We start from the raw sequence: 22559 nt of genomic DNA on the forward strand, positions 1-22559 counted from the left end.
ATTCACCTATTTTAAAAACAATTGAAAGCGCTTTGCTGGACAGAGATCTTACATTTCAGTCTCATTTTCCAGTACTTCAGAAGTAGATTCACTATGTCCAGTTTTGATTTTCTGATTTTCTTTTTTCTTTACAGGTAACCTGATAGCTAAAGACAAATCAAGTCACTATCAAGGCTGATAAAATTAAATACAACACGTGGGAATTTCATTCCTCCAGGCAATCCTTGAAGTGAAATTTTATACTGCTGGAGTGTATCCTTCAGAATCAATTGTTTCAATGAGAATCTGTCTTGTAATCAGCAACAGCCTTGAGATCAAAACTACTGGAAAGTCATTTTGAACTTCTGTGTCACAAAGATTTCAACTGATTGAACTGTGTACACTTGTAAAATTGCACTTGCTGAGGAATTTGCAGCTGTAATCATGTGTTGATACTCTAAAGGTGCAGAAAAGCAGCAAACTGTTGGATTCTCCATTGCAGACCAGTGACTTTTCATCTTGATGAAGTCAACCTCCAAAATGTATTGGATCCTTCCCTCTAAAATGATCCCTGGTCCACTTTCAGATTGCTGGTGGTACTGCACATTGCTTTAATTAAATTTCTGTTGCAGAAATGGTCCTCTGGCATGGCGCAGTTTTAGACATTTTTATTTGTGTTCAAATCTTGCAGCTCTGAAAGATACATATTTCAACATCTTGAAGTTGCTTTTGTTATAGGAATGGAATTATATATCCATTGTTAATAATTATTGTTGACAAGTAATAGTTATCTGAATACACCAGTCATATTAGATTGTATAGTCAGGCTGACGTGTTTGCCTAAGGCTAATCAGCCACTGCAACTTAACAGTTAAAAAAGTAGTGGTCAAAACTCAATTACCACCTCCATTATAAAGCATTTTATACCTCTAAGATATACATTTCCATTTAGTTTGAAGGAGATGGGTGTTCCCAATGTGTACTTTACTTTCCTAACCTTTAATTGATTTAAGTTCATGGTAAGCAGCCAATGACGGTATTTCATCTTTTTTTTGTCAGGGTAGGCAGGGATGTAAATGAGTTTTGCAATTATGAAATTGGATGGTAATCACTCAGAATTTTTGTCTTTTTATTAAAAAATAAAATCTCTTGCTTGAACCTAAGTACTGATGGATGCTTATGTAGATGTCTGCTCAGTCTGTTTGCTATAAAGGAAAAAAGTCCTAGTGCCCACCCAGATTTACACTTCATGGGTATTTTGCTTGCTTACAGTCATCCAATTCAGATCTGATCCTTTCCAAAATTTCTTTTTTCTTTTTTTTTGGTAGCAATTTTTTTGAACTTTGTGATGTGCTGTTACATGAAAAAAATCCTCAATATTTAAAGGCCTTAAGCATCTCTGAGCTTTTTTCTAAGTTATTACAGAATGTATAATTTTATACTCCATTTAATATATATTGTACCATCTGTAATGTTGATACAACAGAAATTTGGCAGTTCCTTTTAGAAACACTGCATAAAGAAGCTGACCAGAGAGGGTAAGGGAATTCTGACTTTATGCTTTGGTGAATTGACATGAAAGCCACACACACAGTGGTAGTAAAAAGTACATAGGAGTAAGCTTATGTGTGGTTACCAGATTCACAAAAAAACCCCAAAAATAAACCACAAACCAAACAAGCAAAAAACCCCCCAAAAGACAAAAAAACCAAAACAAGACAGAAGAGGGAAAATATTTTATCATTAAAAGCCATTGACATGGCTAGTTTAGTTATATATTAGGTTCCATGATAGATGAACACCCTGGAGTGCTCTGCCTGTCACAGTAGCCCCTGTTGTTCCAAAACCATTTCATTACCTCTGCTGTATTATTGCACAGGAGAGCTTAAATAAAATAAATGACTGTTGGGAATAAAATTGAGAAGCATATTCTATCATTCTGCTGAGAAGTAATAAAAAATCTTTGGCAGGAAAAGATCTTATTTTCTGATTAAAATTTAATTAGAATAATCTGTAGCAGCAACTAGGTATCTCAGTATTTTAGGATGGATTAGTATTGTATGGATTTGTGCTAACAAGTTCAGGACAGAAGGTAGCATCTTAAAGAGATCGTCTGGGACAGTGCAAAATATAAATGTGCTGTTTTGTAGACTCTGAATATGGCCTCTCTTTGGCCAAAAATCTATATCATGCTTCTAACTAAATGTTTTCTTTGTTTCCTTGTTCTTAAACCAATACTGAAAGTACTGTATTATATAGAAGTGTAACACATGCATATCAATAAATAAAAATAAATGGATTTTCAAATATATTGAATAGATTATCTGCAGTAATTAATGTTGTGACTATTCATAGCAAGTGAATAAAATTATAATATAAAATAGAGTTCCCTGTATGGATGTGCACATTGGAGATCTATTCTGTTTATCCATGAAACAAAATAATTTTTTCTTGAATAAGAATCCCAAGCATTATATTTCTTCAGTAGAGCAGGGAATATCTCCTACCACATTAAAAGTCCTTTTTGAAAGGAAACTGATATCTAACACAACTGTTCTAGCCTTGTTATGGCAAATTCTGGTGGGTGTACTGGCCTGTTGTCTTCAGGCCAGATGGAATAAAAATGTTTTCTTTCTTCACAAAATGTGAATCCTGGAAAATTATCACTTAGACATTTTAAAAAGCAACAGGACATGGATGCTAGACATCCCTGAAAAAGTAATATTTCAGGTTAATTTGTTGAACTGTTTAAAAGAAAGGGAAAAAATCCAGTTTGACAGTGAACTCTGTGCACCTTGAAGCAAGCTGGGAACCACAGTTCAGCTATCCACAGTGCTGGTTTAGTGCTGCCTTTGAAAATGGAGAACAGGGGACTGGATCAGCCACGGGCATTCATATTGTAGGCATGTGAGGATGATTCTTGCTTTAATTACTCGTTTATTCCTTATATACTACTTTCTAGATTATTTCATCTGTTTACAAAAATGATCAGTCATTATGAGCAGAGGGAAATCCATGTTACCCTTTGAATTCAGTAATCATCAGGAACTCTGAACTGCAGAATATGCATTCCTGTTCCGCAGTTCTAAGTGGCAGTGCATTGAGAGGGAAAGAAAAATCACTGCTCTCTCACTGAATGTCTTGGATCAGTTCAACAAAACATAAAGGAAATCCTGATATGAATTTTAATGAAAAAAAATTCCAATTCAGATCTAATAAATCTAAAATAAAGCTTAAAAACCATTCAAGTATAGATCTTGGTGATATCTAGTTTATTGGTCATAAGTGAATGCTAGCCTTTAAAACAACACTGCAACACAGACTGCATCAGATACATTTGTTTTGAAATTAAAAATCTGCTATAAAGAATTTTATTTTGTTATGTTTCATAACAATATATGCAGGGAATTTTTGCTCATTATAATTGTACAGCTGGTTTTTATACTTTTCCAGGAAAGTCTATAAAAACAAAACAGAAATATGTGATTGGCATCCATATCTGTTGATTTACTGCCTCCTCCTACATGCCTCGAATTTTACACATCTGTGGTTAACCAAGATATTGGCAAGGATATTGGAAAGGGAGTATAGTTTTGGTTTGTACAAGAAGTATTGCCTTAATCTCTAGTTTCTTTTTGCCAATAGTTAGATAAGTCTGTGTCAAAAAATGTCACACCTGAACAATCCCATGGCATTAAATGATTTTTCAAGGATTCAGTGGTATTAAATTAAGAAGAATTACCTAGTCACTTTGTTTGTCTTTATAGTGCAGTTTGTAACCTAATAAACTTTTCTGTTTATTCTTTCATAGAATGAGAAAATATTTCCAGATGACATTTTTGATCTTGTTTCTGGAAGAGGTTATGTAACTTTCTGATATCACTTTACAGAGAGTCACTGCACATATTTTAGTTGTTTTTGTATCTTCTGTATTCATCTGTACTGCTTATGTGGTAATTAGAAGAGGTAGTATATGAAAAGGCTGCATTTCCCACAACTTTTTTTTGACACATTTACAGGATTATAAGTGTTGTCAATGTCTCTTAATCTAAAAGTAATGTAAGACCATCTGGAAGAAGGGCCACTAATGGTGACATGGGAAACTCTTGTATAAGGGAATGACAGTTCTTTCTCAGACTACTGTGAGTGGGATGCCAGACAAGTCAAAACCATTGTACTGTGGTTTCACAGCCAGAGATGTAGGTTCTAGGGAAGTGAATCCAGCATGTGAACACTGGGGTACAGTCAGCAACCTGAAGCTGAGCTTTATTTTCACTCCCTCCTTGCTGGTATACAGGTAATTCTGTGTGGCAATGGCAAGTGATATCCAATTTTTCCTTGCTAGTAGATTCTCTTGATTAAATATCACTAATTCCATCAATATTATTTTTCAATCAAAAATGATTGAAAGACTTGAAATATATCTGGCTTTCAGTTCTGAAAACCAATTTATTACCCAACTGAATTAAATAAATAGTTTGTATAATAGAAATATTATTGCTTATATGTAACCCTAACCGTAAAAGTTCTGTATTAGCTCTTTAAATTATGTTTACATTCATATCTGTAAAATTAGGTTTAGGTCATCTATAACAGCAGGGACATTCTTGTTTCCCTCCCTAAAACACTGAAGTAACCTAGCGACACTCTAGTTTGGGATTTATGGCTTTGCTTTCACTGTTTCAACTGCACAGCTGGGAAAAAAGCGTATAAAAATGCTTATGTTACTCACATTGCTGAGAAATTTTTCTTGAGTATGAGGAATATGTGAAGTTAAAAATTTACCCTGTATCAGCATATGGGTTGAATCTCTTGGACTCTTTTCTTCTTACTGTCATAACAAACATGACAGAAACTGTACTTGAATTCTCCAGCCTTGTGTCTTAGTATTTAAAACTAATATCCAGAACTTACAAAATATATGCTACTTATTTTAGTTGCTGTGTCCTCACATAAAGGAATTTTTTTAGTCTGTTTCTCTCTTTATAATTAATTATGGATGCCTTGTCCTATTTCGGCGTGGAGAATATAACCTTTCCTATTACTGATTTAGAGTTTCTGTCTCTTTTTTGTTATTGTTCTTTCTACTTTTCTTTGGTCATTTTCTCTTTTGCTGGGATCCAGACAGTTCTTACAAAACTTTAGTAGTGATGAGAAAAGATTTTTAATACATAGTGGCTTGGAACTGAACACAGGCTCTTAGCAGTTCTTGGAGAGAAGAGAGGGAGATGTGTTTCTATGATTTTATCTTAAAATAGTTTCCAGTTTAAACTATTCTTTCTAAAGAGAAGCATTTTTTCCTAACTATAAATGGACTGTGTTTCAATATGCTCTCTGATCATAAAGCTGATGAAATGGTCCTCTCTGTATGGCAGATTACTTCAGCAGAATTTACAAATGGGAGATGATGATTTTGCTAATGTCCATAGGCAGGTAGACAGAATTTGGTCCCAGATGCTCTGCCTAATGTTCATGGCAAAAATGACTCAAAAAACAATGCCTCCATATGCCATAATTGCTGGAATTATTTCTCAGGCATATTCCCTTGTCATCCCTCATATGTAGAACTCATTAGATTCCTAGTGGGAGAACATATGGAGAAGAGAGATGATGGAAAACATTATAAAACAGATTGCGTATTTAAATTTATATTATAGAAGACCTCTGTGCACAGGCAAACTTAGCAGAGAAAGTTCAAACTCTTTCTTTCCACTTCATAAGGATATCAATATTTGTGAAGCTGTTATCTCAGTGCATTCAAATCCACTTATATGGGTTAAAACCTGACATTAGGGATAATAGTGGGAATTTTGCTGCTAATTTGAGGTCAACTCTGTATTCCCTTAATTATTTTTCCAAATATTCAGTTCAACTATAACTGTCTAAGATGTTTCCACTAATAGGAGTGACCAGAAGTCAAACTTCCACCTATATAAGTCTGATGGCAGGATCAGGCCTTTTGCTATATATTTGTGATTTCAGTGTCAACATAATGACTTTGATGAATACCTTGTTTGTGTTTCACAAAAAAAGTGATAACATTTCTTTCATTCATCTTAGCTGACTAATGAATGGGGATCATATCTAGTGCAGAGCTGTTTTAATGACTTCTAAATATTAAAAGTTAATTATTTATCCTTTATATTATAGTTAAATAACACAAAAATAAGGTAGTCATACATGAATTTAAAATATTATACACTGATGTTTGTGATGCTTTTTTGGTTACACTTAGGACTCTTTCTTGGTTTATGATAAATTTTTTTCTGTTTTTTTTTTTTTTTCCTCAATACTGATCATGAAGCTGGTTTCAACAGGGAGCATTTGGGGTACTATAAAGTGTCTAGTAGTGAAGGTGGGTACTAGCATAAGCTACCCACTGGATAAGGTGGGAGGTGGATAGACTGATGTCTGGGAACACTATGGCCTTACTGCAGTGGCTGGTGAAATATGGCCTATCACTTAGGGAAAGTGTAGAAAGTGTTTCTAGAGAAACAGTTCTGCAGACATTGTTGCCCTGCTCCCAAAGAAATGGTTCTGGCAGGGTGTCGCTTATTGCATGGAGCAGAATCAAATGTCATACCTAAATAAATACTGGAAGGACACAGAGAAACAGTGTGGACATCTATTATGGTGTGGCTCTACAGGCCTTAAAAATGTCAGATATGTTCGTAGAATGTCCATCTAGGTCACTACCTTTTTAAAACGAGACACAAAATGGCTGTTTAGGTAGTGTTTGCAATAGAGTTGTGTGCGTATTTGTGGGAAAATATGCCTGCCTGAAGCCAAGATTTGGTGTCATGTTGTGAGAGGGGGCCTCCAGAAGTTCACATCTGATGCTCCTCCTTTACTGCTGGAAATGGATCGTGTTATACTGTTCTTCTAAGCCAGAGTAGTGCAGAATACTGCTGACAGGCTGTACCACTTGTCCTGCATCTTTCAGAGAAGAATGGTTGCTCTGGCAAGCCTTGGCAGGAAGCAAAACACGCATTACCACATAAACTTTTGTCTTGATACTGACAACCATGATTGTTCTCTGTGTTGGTTTTTTTTTTCTGACAACTACAGGATAAATATTTATTATTAGGTGAAAATTTAAAATTTGTTATTTTACACCAGTCTGAACAATGCACTTATTTGTTTATCCTCTTAAAATTTACTCATTTGTGCTATAAATGTTTTAGCCGATCTGTCTGCTACTGTTGGCACCTTTTAAAATAGTGTCATCAGCTAGTACTTTTTCAGTCACTGCAGAGAAATGCTCTTTAGGTGGTAAGTCTTTCATCAGCATCTTGTGGTTTTTCCATTCTGTCAGTACCTACATTAGAAATTAGATGATGAAGTAGTAAAAGAACCTTGAAAAGGTACTGATTTAATTATTCTCAGGCAAATAACTAGACCTTGCTAAGTGAAGCAAGTTTTAGCTCCTATGTGTAAGATTGTGTTCCATCATTCAGAATATCTGGCCCTCTGCTTTGATTCAAATTTGATTATACAGAAATTTGTGCAGTTGTAATAGCAATATAAAACATTAACAGCTACTTGAAAGATGGAACCTTAAGTATTGATGTATGCAATCAAGTATCCAGCACATTTCAAACTGAGGGCTCTACCTAATATTCCTAATGGATGAGGAAAGTAGCAACCATTTTCCACATTTTTATGTCTTTGGAAGGAAATAGAGACATACCAGAAGACTGGGAGCTAAAGTGCTGACTGTACTTGAGTTAATGATGTGTTTACTGCCCAAGTCCATATAGCTTGGATCTTACCTCACCTTTTGTTGAAGTTTGTAACACAAGGACCTTAATCTGATCTATTTCTGCAATTAGCAGTTCTGAAAGGGGACACAAAAGGGAGTTCAAGGCTGCTTGTGCCTAGGTTAGCTCTACTGTCTTAAGTTATTCTCCAGGTAAATCTAGTCTTAATATTCTAGCGAAATAGTTCAGAAAATTAAGCTGCAGTTAATTTGGAGATCTAGACGAAAGAGTACATGAAGTATCAAGGACTTGGGTAAGAACAAAATAGAAATGACAGAAAATTTAGATTTCCTTTACTGTTTCACCAGATATCACATTGCTGTGTAATTGTGGTAATTATGGTCCTAGTTCCATCTCCAACAGAGAAATATGGGAAATTCAGTCCTGCTCTTTTTTTCTGCCATAAAACACATACCAAAATCAGTTTATAAAAGTAATTTGGCATAAAACTTTTCCTCTCAAAGCCCCTGTGCAAGGTCTTTGTTCTATGCCTGTGCTCCTTAAATCCTGAAATAGAGCTTTCTGGGAACTTTGCTGGTAACTAAAGCTTCTTGTGGTCGTCTAGAGAGGTTTACATCTCATACTGACTACCTGTGCTGGCTGTTCCAAAAACTATAGCATTCATTCCAACTCCTGCCTCTCCTTACTTTGTTGTTGGTCAGTATAGTAGAAAACATGCTTTGTAAATACTGTCTTTAAATTTGATATATTTGATTATCTATAGCAATTCCAAAACAGTATTTCTTACTTTGTGTCAAACTTATAAATGATTAAAATGTCCTGAATAGTCATAAACTCATTCAATTCATTCACAATAAAGAACTGTGGTGCCTTAAGCTACTTTTTACCAGTCAGAGTATTGTCAAGGTGACCTTTCATGCTGCTTCAACTACCATTATTTAACTATTAGAATGATGGAAAGCTTGCACTTTGCTATTTGAGTGGCAACATTCCTAGACATGGGGATCTGAAAGAGTGGAACCTATGAGAGACTATAATTAATGTGCCACATTAAGGAGTTAAGGATAAGCAGCCAAAGAAAGACTAAACCTAGTGGAGCTAGGCAGCTGCAGTCTAGTCTTGAAAACTAAAAATCCATTTGCAGTGCGTTTTATATTCCTAATATCTGCTGGTGGTGTCAAGTTTTTAATGATAACTCATTTTTCCTGCACTGTGCTTTGACCATCCATTGTTAAAAAATCTACATGACAATGCAGCCTCTGGATTGCTATTATATTGCTTCTCAAATTTAAATATATAATGAGATAAATGTCATATTATAGTTTTACCTTCTCTTTTAAAAAGAGAAAATTAATTTCTGTTTGTTTTGAAATTTTAATGTCCATATTTATACAAATATAAACAATTGGAAAAAACACTAAATATCTGAAAGCTCTGTGTGTGTGTGTGTGTAGAATTAATGAGTTTTTAAAACAGTTTCAAGCTACACAAAAGCCCACTAGGGACTGGTATATTAGACCAAAATTAGTGATACACTGGATACACTAATCCTTGCCTACCCAGGACGTGCCCACTGTGTAGAGAGGAAAGGTACACTAAAGCAAATAGGAACTTGTTGTATCCCACTCTATAAAATCTGCATATGTTTGTCTGTGTATGCTTTCACTGTAGGGCAAGAGATTTTGTATGCTGTAAAGACAGCAGGAAGCAATCGTAGAAGGCAGTAGAAAACACATCTTTTGGGTCACAGAGGGGTAAAAAAGGGAAAAAGTTATCTTTTTAGTTAAAATGCAAATTTAGAAAAATATTTTTCTTTGTTTTAAATGAATTGAAAAGAAAAACGAGTTGTTTGTGTAAGTTGTACTTACACAACAATAATTGAGAAATAATAATTTTCCCTTTAGAAAATAATTTTGCTGTATTTTAAGTCTGTTCATTACCATGTTAAAATGTAATTTTTCCATGACTGTATGATTAAATGCATTCTCTTTACATGAGGCTTGACTCATGTTGGTAGAAAGCAAAATCACTAGAAAGATGTGGCTGTTGAAAAAGCTTTTGTCTTCACAATGCTGTTGGAGGAGGATGAACATCACAGACTGTGGGAGCTGTGTAAAACGCAGAACAGAAGAAGGTTTCTTTTTCCATCAGTGGTTAGGTGATTTATATACATGACTCTCATTAACATTAATGGGAGTTATCTGCCTCATTTTTATGATCCTGATGTGAAGTTAATGGCAGTCTTCCCATTGTCTCTAGTGGGCTGTGTATCAACCACTAAGTGCACAAATGGGTTTGGTTGAAATATTGGTGCTTGTAGAATGGTGCTTGCTTAGAATTTCAACATGCTTCATTTACAGTTACAAAAAAAATGCTGTGTCAATGCCTAAGTGTCTGAGCCGAGGAGTTTAATACTGCAAAGTGTGCTGATCTGTGTGCATTTTGGGGCATCCACACGGCAGACTGAAGGGATATCTGAGCCAGCTCACAATGATCTGATGTGTGCAGGGACAATAAACTGCCAAGCAGCATGACCTGATTTACTTTTCAGAGATCTGAACTGGAATAGGTGTAATGGAGTCTGTTGTCCAGGCCATGCGATGGGAGAGTTGCAGTGCCATGTGCAATCTACCCTGGGATCTGTCTCTGTGCTGAGTTCTCCTCTGGTTTTGACTGGGTTTGTTGTGTGGTTTTTGGTGTTGTTGTTGATTGGCGTGTTTTGTTTTGTTTTTTGTTTGTTTGGGGGGGTTGTGTGTTTGTTTTTTTTTAATAGAGGAATCGTATTTTCATTGCAGTAAACCTTTCATTGACTTACGTATGCTTTGCAATTTTAACAGAACTAGACTCTGATACTTTTTCTTCTGTGAGGAAGGGAAGGAGACCTGATATTATGAGTAGAACTTGAAGGACATCTGTTCACATTTGTACCAGGATAGAGTTCATTTTCTTCCTGGTAGCTGGTACAGTGCTGTGTTTTGGATTTAGTATGAGAATAATGTTAATAACACACTGGTGTTTTGTTTCTAGATAGATAGCGTGTAAGTAAAAGACTTTTCAGTGTCCTGTGTTCTGCCATTGAGGTGATGCACAAGACACCGTGAGGGAGCATGGCCAGGAAAACTGACCCAAACTGACCAAAGGGATATTCCATACAAAGAATATCAAGCTTAGTATATAAACTGCAGGGAGTTGGGTGGGAGGGGTGATAACTGCTCAGGAGTGGGCTGGGCATTGGCCAGTGGGTGAGCAATTGTATTTTGCATCACTTGTTTCTCTTGGATTTTCTTTTTCTCCCCTTTTTCCTTTTTTTCCCCTCCTTTTAATTTTTTTAAAAATTACTATTATTATTATTAGTGCTGTTATTATTATTATTATAATAATTTTAGTTTGTTCCAATTATTAAACTGTTCTTATCTAAACCCATGAGGGCTATTTTATTTCTTCTCTGACTCTCATACCCATCCCACTGGGGAGGTAAGTGAGCAGTTGCGTGGTACTTAGTTGCTGGCTGGGGTTAAACCACAACAGCATGCATGTTCCTTACTGTGACCCAGCCACTCCAGGAACAGATGACCAGCCTTGCCATCAGTGAAGAACATTTCTCACCACACACAGACAAGCCTGTACAAGATAGCTTTCCTCTGGACTGGAAACTTCTCTTGTAGTTACTCATGTTCATTCTAAAATATTGAAGCAATACCAGGTTTCTCCTTATCACAATGTGACATTGGTGTTGTCGTGGTTTGAATCTTGTTTTCCCCCAGAGGCTAAGAAAAGTGGTAGACCCCAAGGGGTGGAAACTCCTGGAAGTTTTGAAGTTCTGCCCAATGGGCGCTCCTGCAGAAATGTAAACATCCCACAACCAGACCAGAAGAGATGGGTCGTAATTTTGGTTGTAGGAGGGGTGGCCATGTTGTGAGCCACGAGGAAGGGGCTCTAAGCCCCACAGGGGGGCTTTGGCCTCCCAGCCCCTGGCTGGGGGGGACTGTGGGGACCTGGAACAGCATAAAGCTGGGCTAGGTGCCTGTAGTTATGCCGGGAGATGTTTTTTCTCCATGGGCACAGAGCAGCAGCCGGGACTGACCAGAGAAACGGTGGCAGAGAGCCAGAGATAAGGACCTGAACTGAAGGAGCAGCAGAAACAACATGCAGCACTGCAGAGAAGACTCCTGGAAAGGGAGGAGAAAGAGAGCCAGCAGCTGAGAGACAGAGTTTGGGGTAAGACTGTAGCAGATCCCCCAAAACTCCCTTGGAGACCCTCTTGGAGAAGAGGGACATGGACTCCTATTTAGGAGAAGAGTTTTAGACATGCAGCACTAGAGAGAGAGAGAGGAGTTGAGAAGCTCAGAGAGTCCCGGAGCTGGACCGGGACGGCCAGATGGAACGCGGGGGGAGTTGACCTTGGCTCCCCCCCCCTTGCACTGCTGCCACGGTGGCAGCCTGAGAGACAGGGCACAGAGGCCCTGCAAGAAGGATCTTGAGTCTCCTGCAAGATACCAGACCGTCACGAAGACCCCCCTGTGTCTTCGTGATATGACGTGGTGATATGACCTTGTCTGGGGTTGCGAAGCCCGTGGAAGACCCCTCGGTTGAGGCGATGGGGCCAAGAGAGAGTTTGGATACCTCTCTCGTGAGTGCTGGCAGAAAGCCAGCTGTCAGCTGCTGCATGTGGAGAAGACAGAAAGAAACCTGCTGCCTCAGAAGATGCTGCCGCTTAAGGACTGGAAGGGATCTGTCCTTCTTTCCCTCCTGGACTTTTATTTTGGAGGGGAGAGGAGATCTGATCCATTGTAAATACTATATGTCATGGTAGAGATAGTTTGTGATCGTGTGTATAATGTGATATGGTATTTATTTGTTCAGTCATTGTAATATATTCCCTTTCCCCCACTTTGAGTCTGGTGTGTTTTGTCTGGAAAAGCCCATCTCACATTGGGTTGAGATGTGGGAGGGGGATGGAGCTAGGGAATTGGATTTTTGGGGCTATCTCAAACCATGACAGGTGTATACATAAAAACCTGGCCTACAGAAGAACTGTTGGGAGGAAAAATTTTATGTTGAAGCTGAGCTTCTAATAATGTTAGGGGAAGCTACATCCTGAGAGCTTTCAGACACAAAAGGTTCCTCCTCCCAGTCTGCCAGATATCACCTCTGATAGTCTCAGTTCCAGGTCCGGGCTGTAGCAAGGCTGGGCATGTACTTTGAAGACACATATGTACAAACAATACAACGCAGACCAACATAGGCAAGAGACTGGCACTTTTAGCAGCACCCATGTATAGATGCACAAAACATGCACGGGGTCATATGTAACACAGACCACCCATTCACTTCCTCCTCTCTGGCTGATCAGGATTGAAACCTTTGCACCAAAATAGTTTGCTGCACCTGAAATGTGCAACAAAATGCAGTTAATGTCCTCCTCAGGCTGAAATTTTGCTATGTTTTTTCTATCTGCATGGCATCATGAAATATCAGCTATTGCAGATGGACTGGATTTTCCCCGGCTCTGGGTTCCTTACAGTTTCAAAATAGATGAGAGAAGCAGGGGAGGTGCTATACAACATTGGTAATCCATCAGGTAAGGAACAAACAAGCACCCAAATTTGGGATTTACTGGCTACATTCACATATTTTAGGGGATGCATAGCTGGAGTAATTGTAAGAAGAACAGAACAAATACTCCCTACTTGTTCAGTTCAGGTACAGCTCCTCATCATGCATAACAGAAAAGGTAGGTGTAGGGAAGAAAATAGATATTAATACCATTCTGTTTGCCTGTAGGAAGTCTTAAAATGTTATTTACAAGCTGTGGTTTGGTGCTTTGGTTTTAATTAACTTTTTTTTTTTCCTTTCTTATTTATTTTTAGACTAAGCATTGTTAGATAATTTAAAAAAGCACTTTAATACCTTGTTAGCTATCACAAGTTGGACTGCACTGCTCTGGAATTTTTTTATTGCATATATTTCAAATTTTAATAAAGTTCTGTATTTTTATTAAGGACTTGTTTTCTGCTTAATTGTAAGGAAATGAGAAACCACGGCAATGCCAAAGGGTTTTATTAAAGTATCAAAAATCAGCAAGCAATCTGTAAAAGCCAATTAAATAGCACTCTATGTCCCTGAAGTAGAAAGCATAGAGGCTTGCACTTAAATTGACACTTTCTTTGACAAAAAAACAACCCTTATTCAGTCAAGCCCATAAAATTTATCAGATGCAATATACTAAGTGCAAATTAGCAGTCCTCTCACCATCACAATAAAAAACCCCTAAACAGACAATTCTTTAAAAACTGTATAACATAACAATACTGCAGGTTTAAGTTATTTCCATTAAAATATATGCATTTGCAATGAATGAGTGATCTAGATCACCACATGTGCCACAGATATCAGCCTTCACAGGGTTGTCAGAGTTTTCTTGCCTTCATTCATGCTGGGACTGTATTGCTTCTAGGGTGCTTTCTAGGGGCTGTGAAAGTGCTGTGGAGTACACTGAAGTACGTGAAGCCCACTCCACAAGAAAAATTGCTATCCTTGGTGAAGTAGGAGTTTCTTTGGTGTCTAAGAAGTGGTGCAGACCCTTTGAAAGATAGTTCAATATAATTAACATTGGAGTATTCTTACAGAAAGCTCTTCCAATGGATTCTGCTTTCGACTTCATGGCAGAGACACAGAACTGATGAGTGTGGTTAGCCAACAAAAATCCCCATCACACTTACAGGAGTCCTTCCCCACTGATCATCATATAGCTATTTTTTGTTCAGTTACTTACATTGCTAATAAACCTGGGATGGCTCTGAAGAATCTTGTACAAGATTCTTGTGAGAATTGGTTGGGATATTTGAATGCAGGTACTCAGCGCTACATTGATTTTAGACAAATTTATGAGTATTTTGCACACTGACTATGTGCTGGATGTTGTTCCAGTAAGCCTTTCCTGGGCCAGAGAAAATCCTACTATGGCACTAATAACCATTACAAATTAGACTAATTCCTTGCAGTCTGGCTCTGGATCAAGAAGTGGTTTCCATTTCATGGGGATTATTTTTCCCCAGTGGATCTTGCAAATCTGTTCACTTTTTCACTCGTTTCTATTGGATGAATGTTTGTATTTCAAAGGTGTCATCATTAAACATCTTTTGCTGGCACCTTTATCACAAAGGATAAGGGTAGAATAACCACAAAGTATTCAGACTTCACTTTCAGATGACCTTTTATTGTAGTACAGAAGAACACAGTATGACCTGTGGACTCTATTTTTCTAGCACTAAATTTCATTTAGCTTTTTAGTGGATTGGGAGACCTTTTCAGATTCCAGAACTGTTAATGATCAGCTGTATAACCAGAAGAATTAAGGCAGATTTGCTCATCAGTTATCAATGATACCCTTCATGCTGCTTGAACAGTGGAAAGTAGGTTTAGCTGACGGAAAAGTCCATCCCAGAAAGTCACAATGAATTTAAAAAAAATAATACAAACATCATCTTACAGCAGCTCTATTATAACAACCTAGAAAACCAAATACTTCAGGAGTCTTCTCAGAGACAATTGTGAAGAAAGGAGCTATTGATACAGGTCCAAGATCTGTTGCCTCATTGCTGCAGGCTAATGAGGCTGACAGCTCCTCTGAGTAGATGACTCCTCCCTGAAACTCACCCTCTTCTTGTGTCATAGTTTGATGATATTTGTACTGACAGATGTCACAAAACGACATTCTAAGATGGAATGTTTGGCTTGAACTCAAAAGCTCTTGAGGTAAAAACACCCCAAACTTCTATACCATATATCTATTCACAGTTGAAATTGATAGCCTGCAGAAAGAGACATTTGTAGATATGACATCTTTACAAGCTTTTCAGAACATGCCTTGGCTGCTTTCAGATATGTAAATGAACTTTCTGGTGTACAAAGCTTCTTAGGATCACAGAATTACAGGACAATTCAGGCTGAAAGAAACCTCAGGAGGTCTCTAGTGCAACCTCAGGGTTGTCTCTGAGGTCATATCAGGTTATTCAGGGCTTCATCCAGACTAGTTTTAAAAATCTCCAAGGACGGATATTGAATAGCTTTTTAAATAAAGCTTTCACTGGTGTTTTTATAAGAAGCCTAATTAGAAAAAAAGGGGTATCTTAATGCAGAGAAGATTAGGATTGAGAAAGTGTCTGACAAAATGGACTTGACATCTTTTCCCTATTCTATTGCTCAAAACGTCCATTTCTATTACTCCTTCATTTTGTTTGCCTTCCTCTTGTGCTGGCTTCTCTTCCATTACATCCTAAATTCTGTGAAGGGCCATGGCATAAGGCATGCATAAATTGGCAAACATCTGGCAGGCTTTCTTTGTTGAGAACAGTAGGGCACCTCCCCTGTTGTAGAGATATCACAGTGCCATGGTGTCTTTTCAAATAATGGTTGAAGATTTTATTTCACCTAAAGTTGTTTTGCCAATCTCAATCAGATATTTGGGTAAGCAACTGTGATGAGTAACACTCCCAAACACTGGTTGGAGCTTCTGTCCACTGTGTGTTTTGGTAAGCTTTTATTAAAAAAAATTAAGTGTCTGTGGTATCACAATGTAGCTGCAATTGCAGTTATGACAACTTTGTGATGCAGCAGTAGCAAACAAGCGTATACTCAACCCATAAATCATTATTAAATTGTTTGTGCCTGCACTGAATCAAGTTGATAATTTTTTTGTTTTCTCATTCATTATTCAAAACATCTGTGTCTTATGGAACATGATTAAGAGAGTTCTACTGAGGACATGCAGTGAAAAGATATAGTAAGGAAATTTTTAAAACATTAGTTTTGTCCTGGATTACATAGACTTTTCACAAGGACATGTAGTGATAGGACAAGGGGGAATGGCTTTAAACTGAGAGAGTAGATTTAGATTAGATACTAAGAAGAAAGTCTTTACTATAAGGTTGGTGAGACATACCAAGGGTTTGCTCAGAGAAGTTGTGGAGGCCCTATCCCTTTAAGTGTTCTAGGTCAGGTCAGATGGGGCTTTGAACAACCTGTTCTAATGGAAGATGTGGTGACAGAGTCGGAATTAGGTGACCTTTTAGGTCCCTTCCAAACCAAAATATTCTTTTTGATGATTCTCTAACTGTTCTCAGTGGGATACATTTTTCAAAACCAAACCAAGTCCATAAATCCTCATCTGTATTCTTATGTTTTTATCAAAGAACCCTCTCCCATAATTTCAGAATTTGTCTTAATTTTCTACAGACTTCCCTCTTTCTTATGATCCTGAATGGGCTTCTATCCTGCCTAAGTGACTACCTCCTTCTCATCTTTGACTGTGATTCCCAGTCTTTGACTTCCCCTTGCTAAGCTGTGTGGTAAAAGCCAGACTCCACGCCCAAAATGGAACACAGAGGGTGAAACCACAGCAAGCTTGGCTGCTATGGACCCCTCTCTCTCTCTCTCTCTCTCTCTCTCTCTCTCTCTCTCTCTCTCTCTCTCTCTCATTCTTTATGCATATATATACACATATACATATAGAGACAAATGTACATTCTCACTATCAGTATTCCATTCTGCTCAGCCAGAGAGGGGAGCAGGGTGAGGCCGCTGTGCTGTGCGTTTGTGTGAGTGATGTGCATGTTAGCTGGATGACTAGTTGCATATATTTCATAATATGTACAATGCATACATATGCTCTATATCTGCCTGCTGGGAGCCTACACTCAGCCTTGTTACTGGCTGAACCCAGGCTGTGGAGCTGCAGCAGACTCACCTCTCTCAAGCTGCTGGATCTGGCCTGTTTCTTCTGACATTCTCCTCTTTACTCTGGGCTTAGTTTGGGAGCTGATAACAGTGCATTTTTTTGAGAGCCTTCTCATCCCTTCACTGAGATGATCTGTTTCAAATTCTTAAAAATGTGGAACTTTCTGCGTTGGTAGCTATAAGTAGAACAAGCTCTGATATATGAAAATAAATGGTTTGATTTAGGAGCATTTATAATATCTGCCCTCTTTAGCACCACTCTTGCCCCCTCCACTAGAAGCAATTACCTTACTGCTTTTGTCTCTCTATTTATCTATCTGTGAATCCTTAGCATATAATTAAGACCTACTGCTGTCATATTGGATTGCAGCCCAAAGTAGACACAAAAAACAGCAGAAAAATTAAATTCACTGCTAAAACTCCTAAGTAACTTTTCAGTTCTTATTCATGAGTTTTAATGGGTCATCACTCTGTCCTAGTCAGATGTTAGGAAAGTAGAAAGAATATTTGTCTGCAAGGGAAATATGTTGTGAAATCTGGAAATGCTCTTTCCAGCAATGGAAAACCAAAATGGAAGAGGAAACACAAGCTTACCCTAAAGCCTCTGAAAACAAACACAGTTGTCTGATTGAACAGTTTTGTAAGTAGTCTGTGTCTGCTGGGGATTGGTCTGCAATTTTTCCTACATTTATTTGATTCTTACCTGAACAAGAAAGTGAAGGTTCATTTTGACATTCTCTGTACTCAAATAAAGGTTCAATGCTGCATCTAGGTCATGGTCTCCAAGGTGATGTAATGTGGTACTATTCCTCCAGCTTCATCTTCCAGTGTAAACAAGTGAGTATGATCTTCTGGCTGAAATTCTTTACTCGCTAAGCCAGTTGGTAAAATCTAAGGCTTATTACCCTCTACCTCAAATCTTGTGAAGAACTTCACTGTGCTCAAGTGCCACAAAAGAGCTAAGTTTCTTCTGTGAAAATGCATTATTTTTTTATGGTACTGTGGGAGTGAGTTAGCCTTAAAGAAGCAGAAATCAGCTGAGAAGTGTGATCTCAAGTGATATGATTTTGGAGATGATTTAGAATGGCTTCCTGTTAACAGACTGCATTTTTATCTGCATCTTGCATATTTTAAGGATTATGCATATTATCAAGTATAGTTCTAAAAATGACAGATCAATTTATGCTCATAAATGTACCAGTTAATAAATCATGCGCTGAACTAAATCTAGCTGGTAATGTCTAGTTGCGCTTTTTCAAAGGCAGATTAATTTACATCCTACAGTCACAGGATTATTAAGAAAAGCTGTAAGAAATCAGGATTTAGGTGGAGAAGTGTAAAAATGGGACAATTGGCTTGTCACAATAAATAGGCTACTTCAGTTCTAATTCACCCAGCTATTAGCTTGCTGCTAATGTGGAAGAATTTAGTCTAGTTTTTTTTACTTTTTTTTTTTTAACAATTGTAAAGGAAAAAACCTACTCAGGACAAGTCAGCTGAGCCATTAAAATTGTGACAGACCATAAAGTTGCAATGATGGAATGGATCTTGCCTTCCCTTTTGACTTTTTCAGCCTAAAAGTACTCTGTTCTTTCAACCCCTTTTTGCAGTTTGTGTTTTCTAAACCATTTCCTTGTTAATGCTGTCTTCCGCATTTTCTTTGGAGTATTAATATCTTTCTGAAAGTGTGCTGCTGAAAACTGGACTCCAGTGGATGCCACTCTAGTGTCCCAGACAGCAGGCTGGTTGCCTTCTGTTTCTTATGTGGCATAATCCTACATCCTTTCTTTGCAAGAGCAGCACACTGTTGACTTATATCCAGTTTTACACTCTTTATATACCCCAGATCCTTTTTTGCAGCGTAGCTGCCTAGTCGCTTGTTTCCCTTGTTATATGTCTGCACTTGATTTTCCTGTAGTACTTCATAGGTGTTATTGAATTTCACCATATTGATCTGAGCCCATTTCACCAATTTATCAAAATTATTTTGAATTCTAAACCTACTCTCCAAAGTGCTTGCAGCCGCTCCCAGCTCAATTATCCACAAATGCTATAAGGAACTTTCCCACTATTCATATTGTTCATGAAAACACTGATTGGACTTATATGTAGTGCAGCCTCATCTCATCCCCACTGAGTATGATCTTCCAGTGTGACGCAACCTAGTGATAATTATGTTAAAAGGGGATCTTTTACCTGCTAGGCATCTGTGTTCAGTCAGAACCAAAATACCAGACACTGATAATTCTCATTGCCTTTTTCATTGGCTGGGACAATGCCATGGTAGACCATTTCCTCCTGCTTTTCTCCTGAGAATCACTATGCCAAAACCATTCCCTAGTTAAGTGCACAGCTCGCTCTCTGCTTCTGCTCTGTTTACTGAAGGAGAAATGGCCAGTAAATGCAAACAGGTTAGTCATTTAACAGGTTTTGTCTCAAGAAATGGATAGTGGATGCTTAATGCCGCTTCATTGGTTTTAGGAAATTCTAAATTGATTATTTAATCATTTACTTCAGTATCATTCTGCAAAAAAAAAAGTTATGTTTACTAATTTCAAATTCTCCAGGTGTTTATTTTTCCTTTTCTTAAAGGTAAGATAAATATTTATCCTTCTCCTTCCCTTTCAGATTTTTTCTATACTCCATGAAGTCTAGAAGATAATCACTATCAATTCAAAGATTGCTTTGCTCTACGATAAATTTTCTCAAGCTTTGTGACTTGAATATATATATCTTTCCTGAATTCCTAAATATTCTCTGAGGTATTCTTTCTCTAGTCTGGCCTATGTTCACAACCCTCTGTTGTTAACAGTAGTCTTGTGAAGCATCTGATCATTATCAACCTTCTCATGAAAAAGGAAGTGAAAAACCGTGGGACATTTCTGCCTTTACTATGTTATCTGTTAATAGCTTAACTTCTCCATAAAGTACAAGACATTTCACTTTGTTTTGCCATACCCTCTAATGCTTTTATATATTGTCTCTCTTTATCTGTTTTTTCTTGACTATCATTTACAAACTTAATATCCATTGCTGGATTTTATGCATTTAAGCTTATCCACTCCTTGTTTTGTTTGAGCTTGTTCTTCCTTATTCACCCCAAGCAATTTTTTCCTGCTTATACTTTTTGGACAATCCTTGTTTGATTGCAAAATACTCAGAAAGCTCCATGTGAGCACAAATTAGTCCTCCCACATTTCCTATTTGGAATTGTTTAACTTTGATATAGTTTTATTTTGCACTGGCTATGGTCCTAAAATAATTTTCCCTATTATTGCCTTGCCTGGGATCTTATTAACCAAATACTGAGTTTACTTAAGTCTGCTTTTGTTTTAGGCTCATCATCAGTTATTTTGTACTCTTATTCTTGCTATCTTGATTCAGAGAAATCATGAATTCTAAAGAAATAAAAACTAAATTTCCCGTTGCAGGAACTATGGTTTTGAAAAAGCTGGGGTGTCTTTTTTTAAAATGTTCCTGCTGGGGCATCATGCTACTGAACAGGATTAATCTGCCATGGTATTTTGTGATACCAAACACAAGAGAGAAAGAGGATGTTTTATAATGTGATAGTCTGCTGAAAAGTGCAAACTCTGCATTATGAAGAATGGTCTGGGAAGGGGCTAATAATAAAAATCGCATTCTATTTACATGGTAGGGGAGGTTTTGGCATATGTATTAGGAAGAATGTTATTTCAACTCCTATTGAAATACAACCATTCCAGTGCAGGCAGAATGCCTGTATTATAAGATTGAAAGCAGTAGAGCCATTAACAGAAAGGATGAAATCCCTTTTTTGGAAAAGCGTTACTTGCAGTTCACAGATTATTGTATTTGAAACTGACCAGGAGTTCAGCTCCTCCTTCTGAAAACGGATTTTATTTATTGATAATTCATATTAGAAAATGAGTTTTTGCATTCAAATGTACCATAATTATTATATGTTGAAAGTAGTGTTGTTTTGTCTAAATGTAGAGGAAGAATTCATAGCTGAGTCTGTAAATAAGGTATTATTTCTGGCAGGGAATGTATGAACTCCTGGAGAACTTACAGTGCTTCACTCTGGGAATGAGAGGACCATGTACCTTATGGCAGTCTGCCTGCCTTAGGATCGATCTGACCAGGCTCACTGTCTCACTGTGCCCAAAATTCAGTTATGAGCAAAAGGCATTCACATCATATATATGGAGCTAAGAATTTATTTCTAGCCTAGTTATTGTTTTAACACTCTAATAATGCAGAGGATCTTCATTGGTTCATTTGTGTTGTCCTCACCCTTTCAGTATCCCACAGGCCCAAAGCTGACCCTTCAATTCTTCTAAAGAAGAATGGAGAAAGAAACTATAAGAAGTCATCAGACTCCTGAAGTCTTTCTCAGATGGAACATGATGGTCATGACATGTTTCTTTGTCAGTCTTGCATCTGCTTATATTTACTTTTATATATTTTCTTCACACAGACTTCTTATATATTGCTTATTTTAATAGTTTCCAGATTATTCTGGTTTTTTCTGTTCACTTTTTCCTTTATAATTAGTGTCACATTACCCGTGAGGCTGCACTTGTATAGTGACTGCTTGTTGATTGGCATCGGCATTTACAGTCTGGGACTGCAGATTAATATTTCAGTTTTTTCTCTGAGTCCTAGATTGTTCAATCCACATACTTGTTGGCATGAACTAAAACAAAGTTGAAGAAACTTTTGACAGTAGTTGCCTCACTCCTAGACAATTGGTATAATGTCTAAGCCATGCCAAGACAAGCCCTGGCAAGTTCTTAGACCCTGCACTGTAAGAGCAATACAAAGACTTTTGTTAATAAGGGCAAAATTGTATTTACTGGGCTGCTTTCTTTCTCAACAAAGGGAACATGGTGTGACTAGGCTCCTAGCTTGGCCCAGTTAAATGATGCTAAATTGATCTATGCCATGTTTTCTGTTCTTTTAGGACTTTATGTGCACCATTTCCGTTTTTTCTAACAGCATTTCAGTTCCTCAATTTAAAATGCAAATATTTCCTGGACTGTAATTTGTAAAGTAATTTAATGGCCCTTGAGGATGTGTGTCTCATTAACTACTAATATTACTAAATTGCTAGTATGGGGAAGGTCCTAAAATAAGTTT

The 22559-nt window shown here is 37.5% G+C and overlaps 1 protein-coding gene across 9 annotated transcripts in view; it reads left to right on the forward strand.

Moving 5' to 3' along the window:
- TAFA2 (TAFA chemokine like family member 2) overlaps positions 1–13697 on the forward strand; it is a 178306-nt gene extending 164609 nt beyond the window's left edge. For 5 of the 9 annotated variants that reach the window (XR_010430804.1, XR_010430800.1, XR_010430803.1 and 2 more), the window contains 2 exons: positions 135–11430; positions 12703–13697. Coding sequence is in view for 1 of the 9 variants with exons in the window: in XM_064655813.1 (XP_064511883.1) it covers positions 135–143 (9 nt within the window). In the remaining 8 variants the exon portion in view is untranslated. Of the gene's footprint in view, positions 1–134; positions 11431–12702 lie in introns of those variants that run through there. The other 4 variants (XR_010430797.1, XR_010430798.1, XR_010430799.1 and 1 more) reach the window with 1 other exon arrangement.
- Positions 13698–22559: the final 8862 nt, after the last annotated feature.

This window comes from Pseudopipra pipra, chromosome 5 (genome assembly GCF_036250125.1).
Source record: "Pseudopipra pipra isolate bDixPip1 chromosome 5, bDixPip1.hap1, whole genome shotgun sequence".
Lineage (NCBI taxonomy): Eukaryota > Metazoa > Chordata > Aves > Passeriformes > Pipridae > Pseudopipra > Pseudopipra pipra.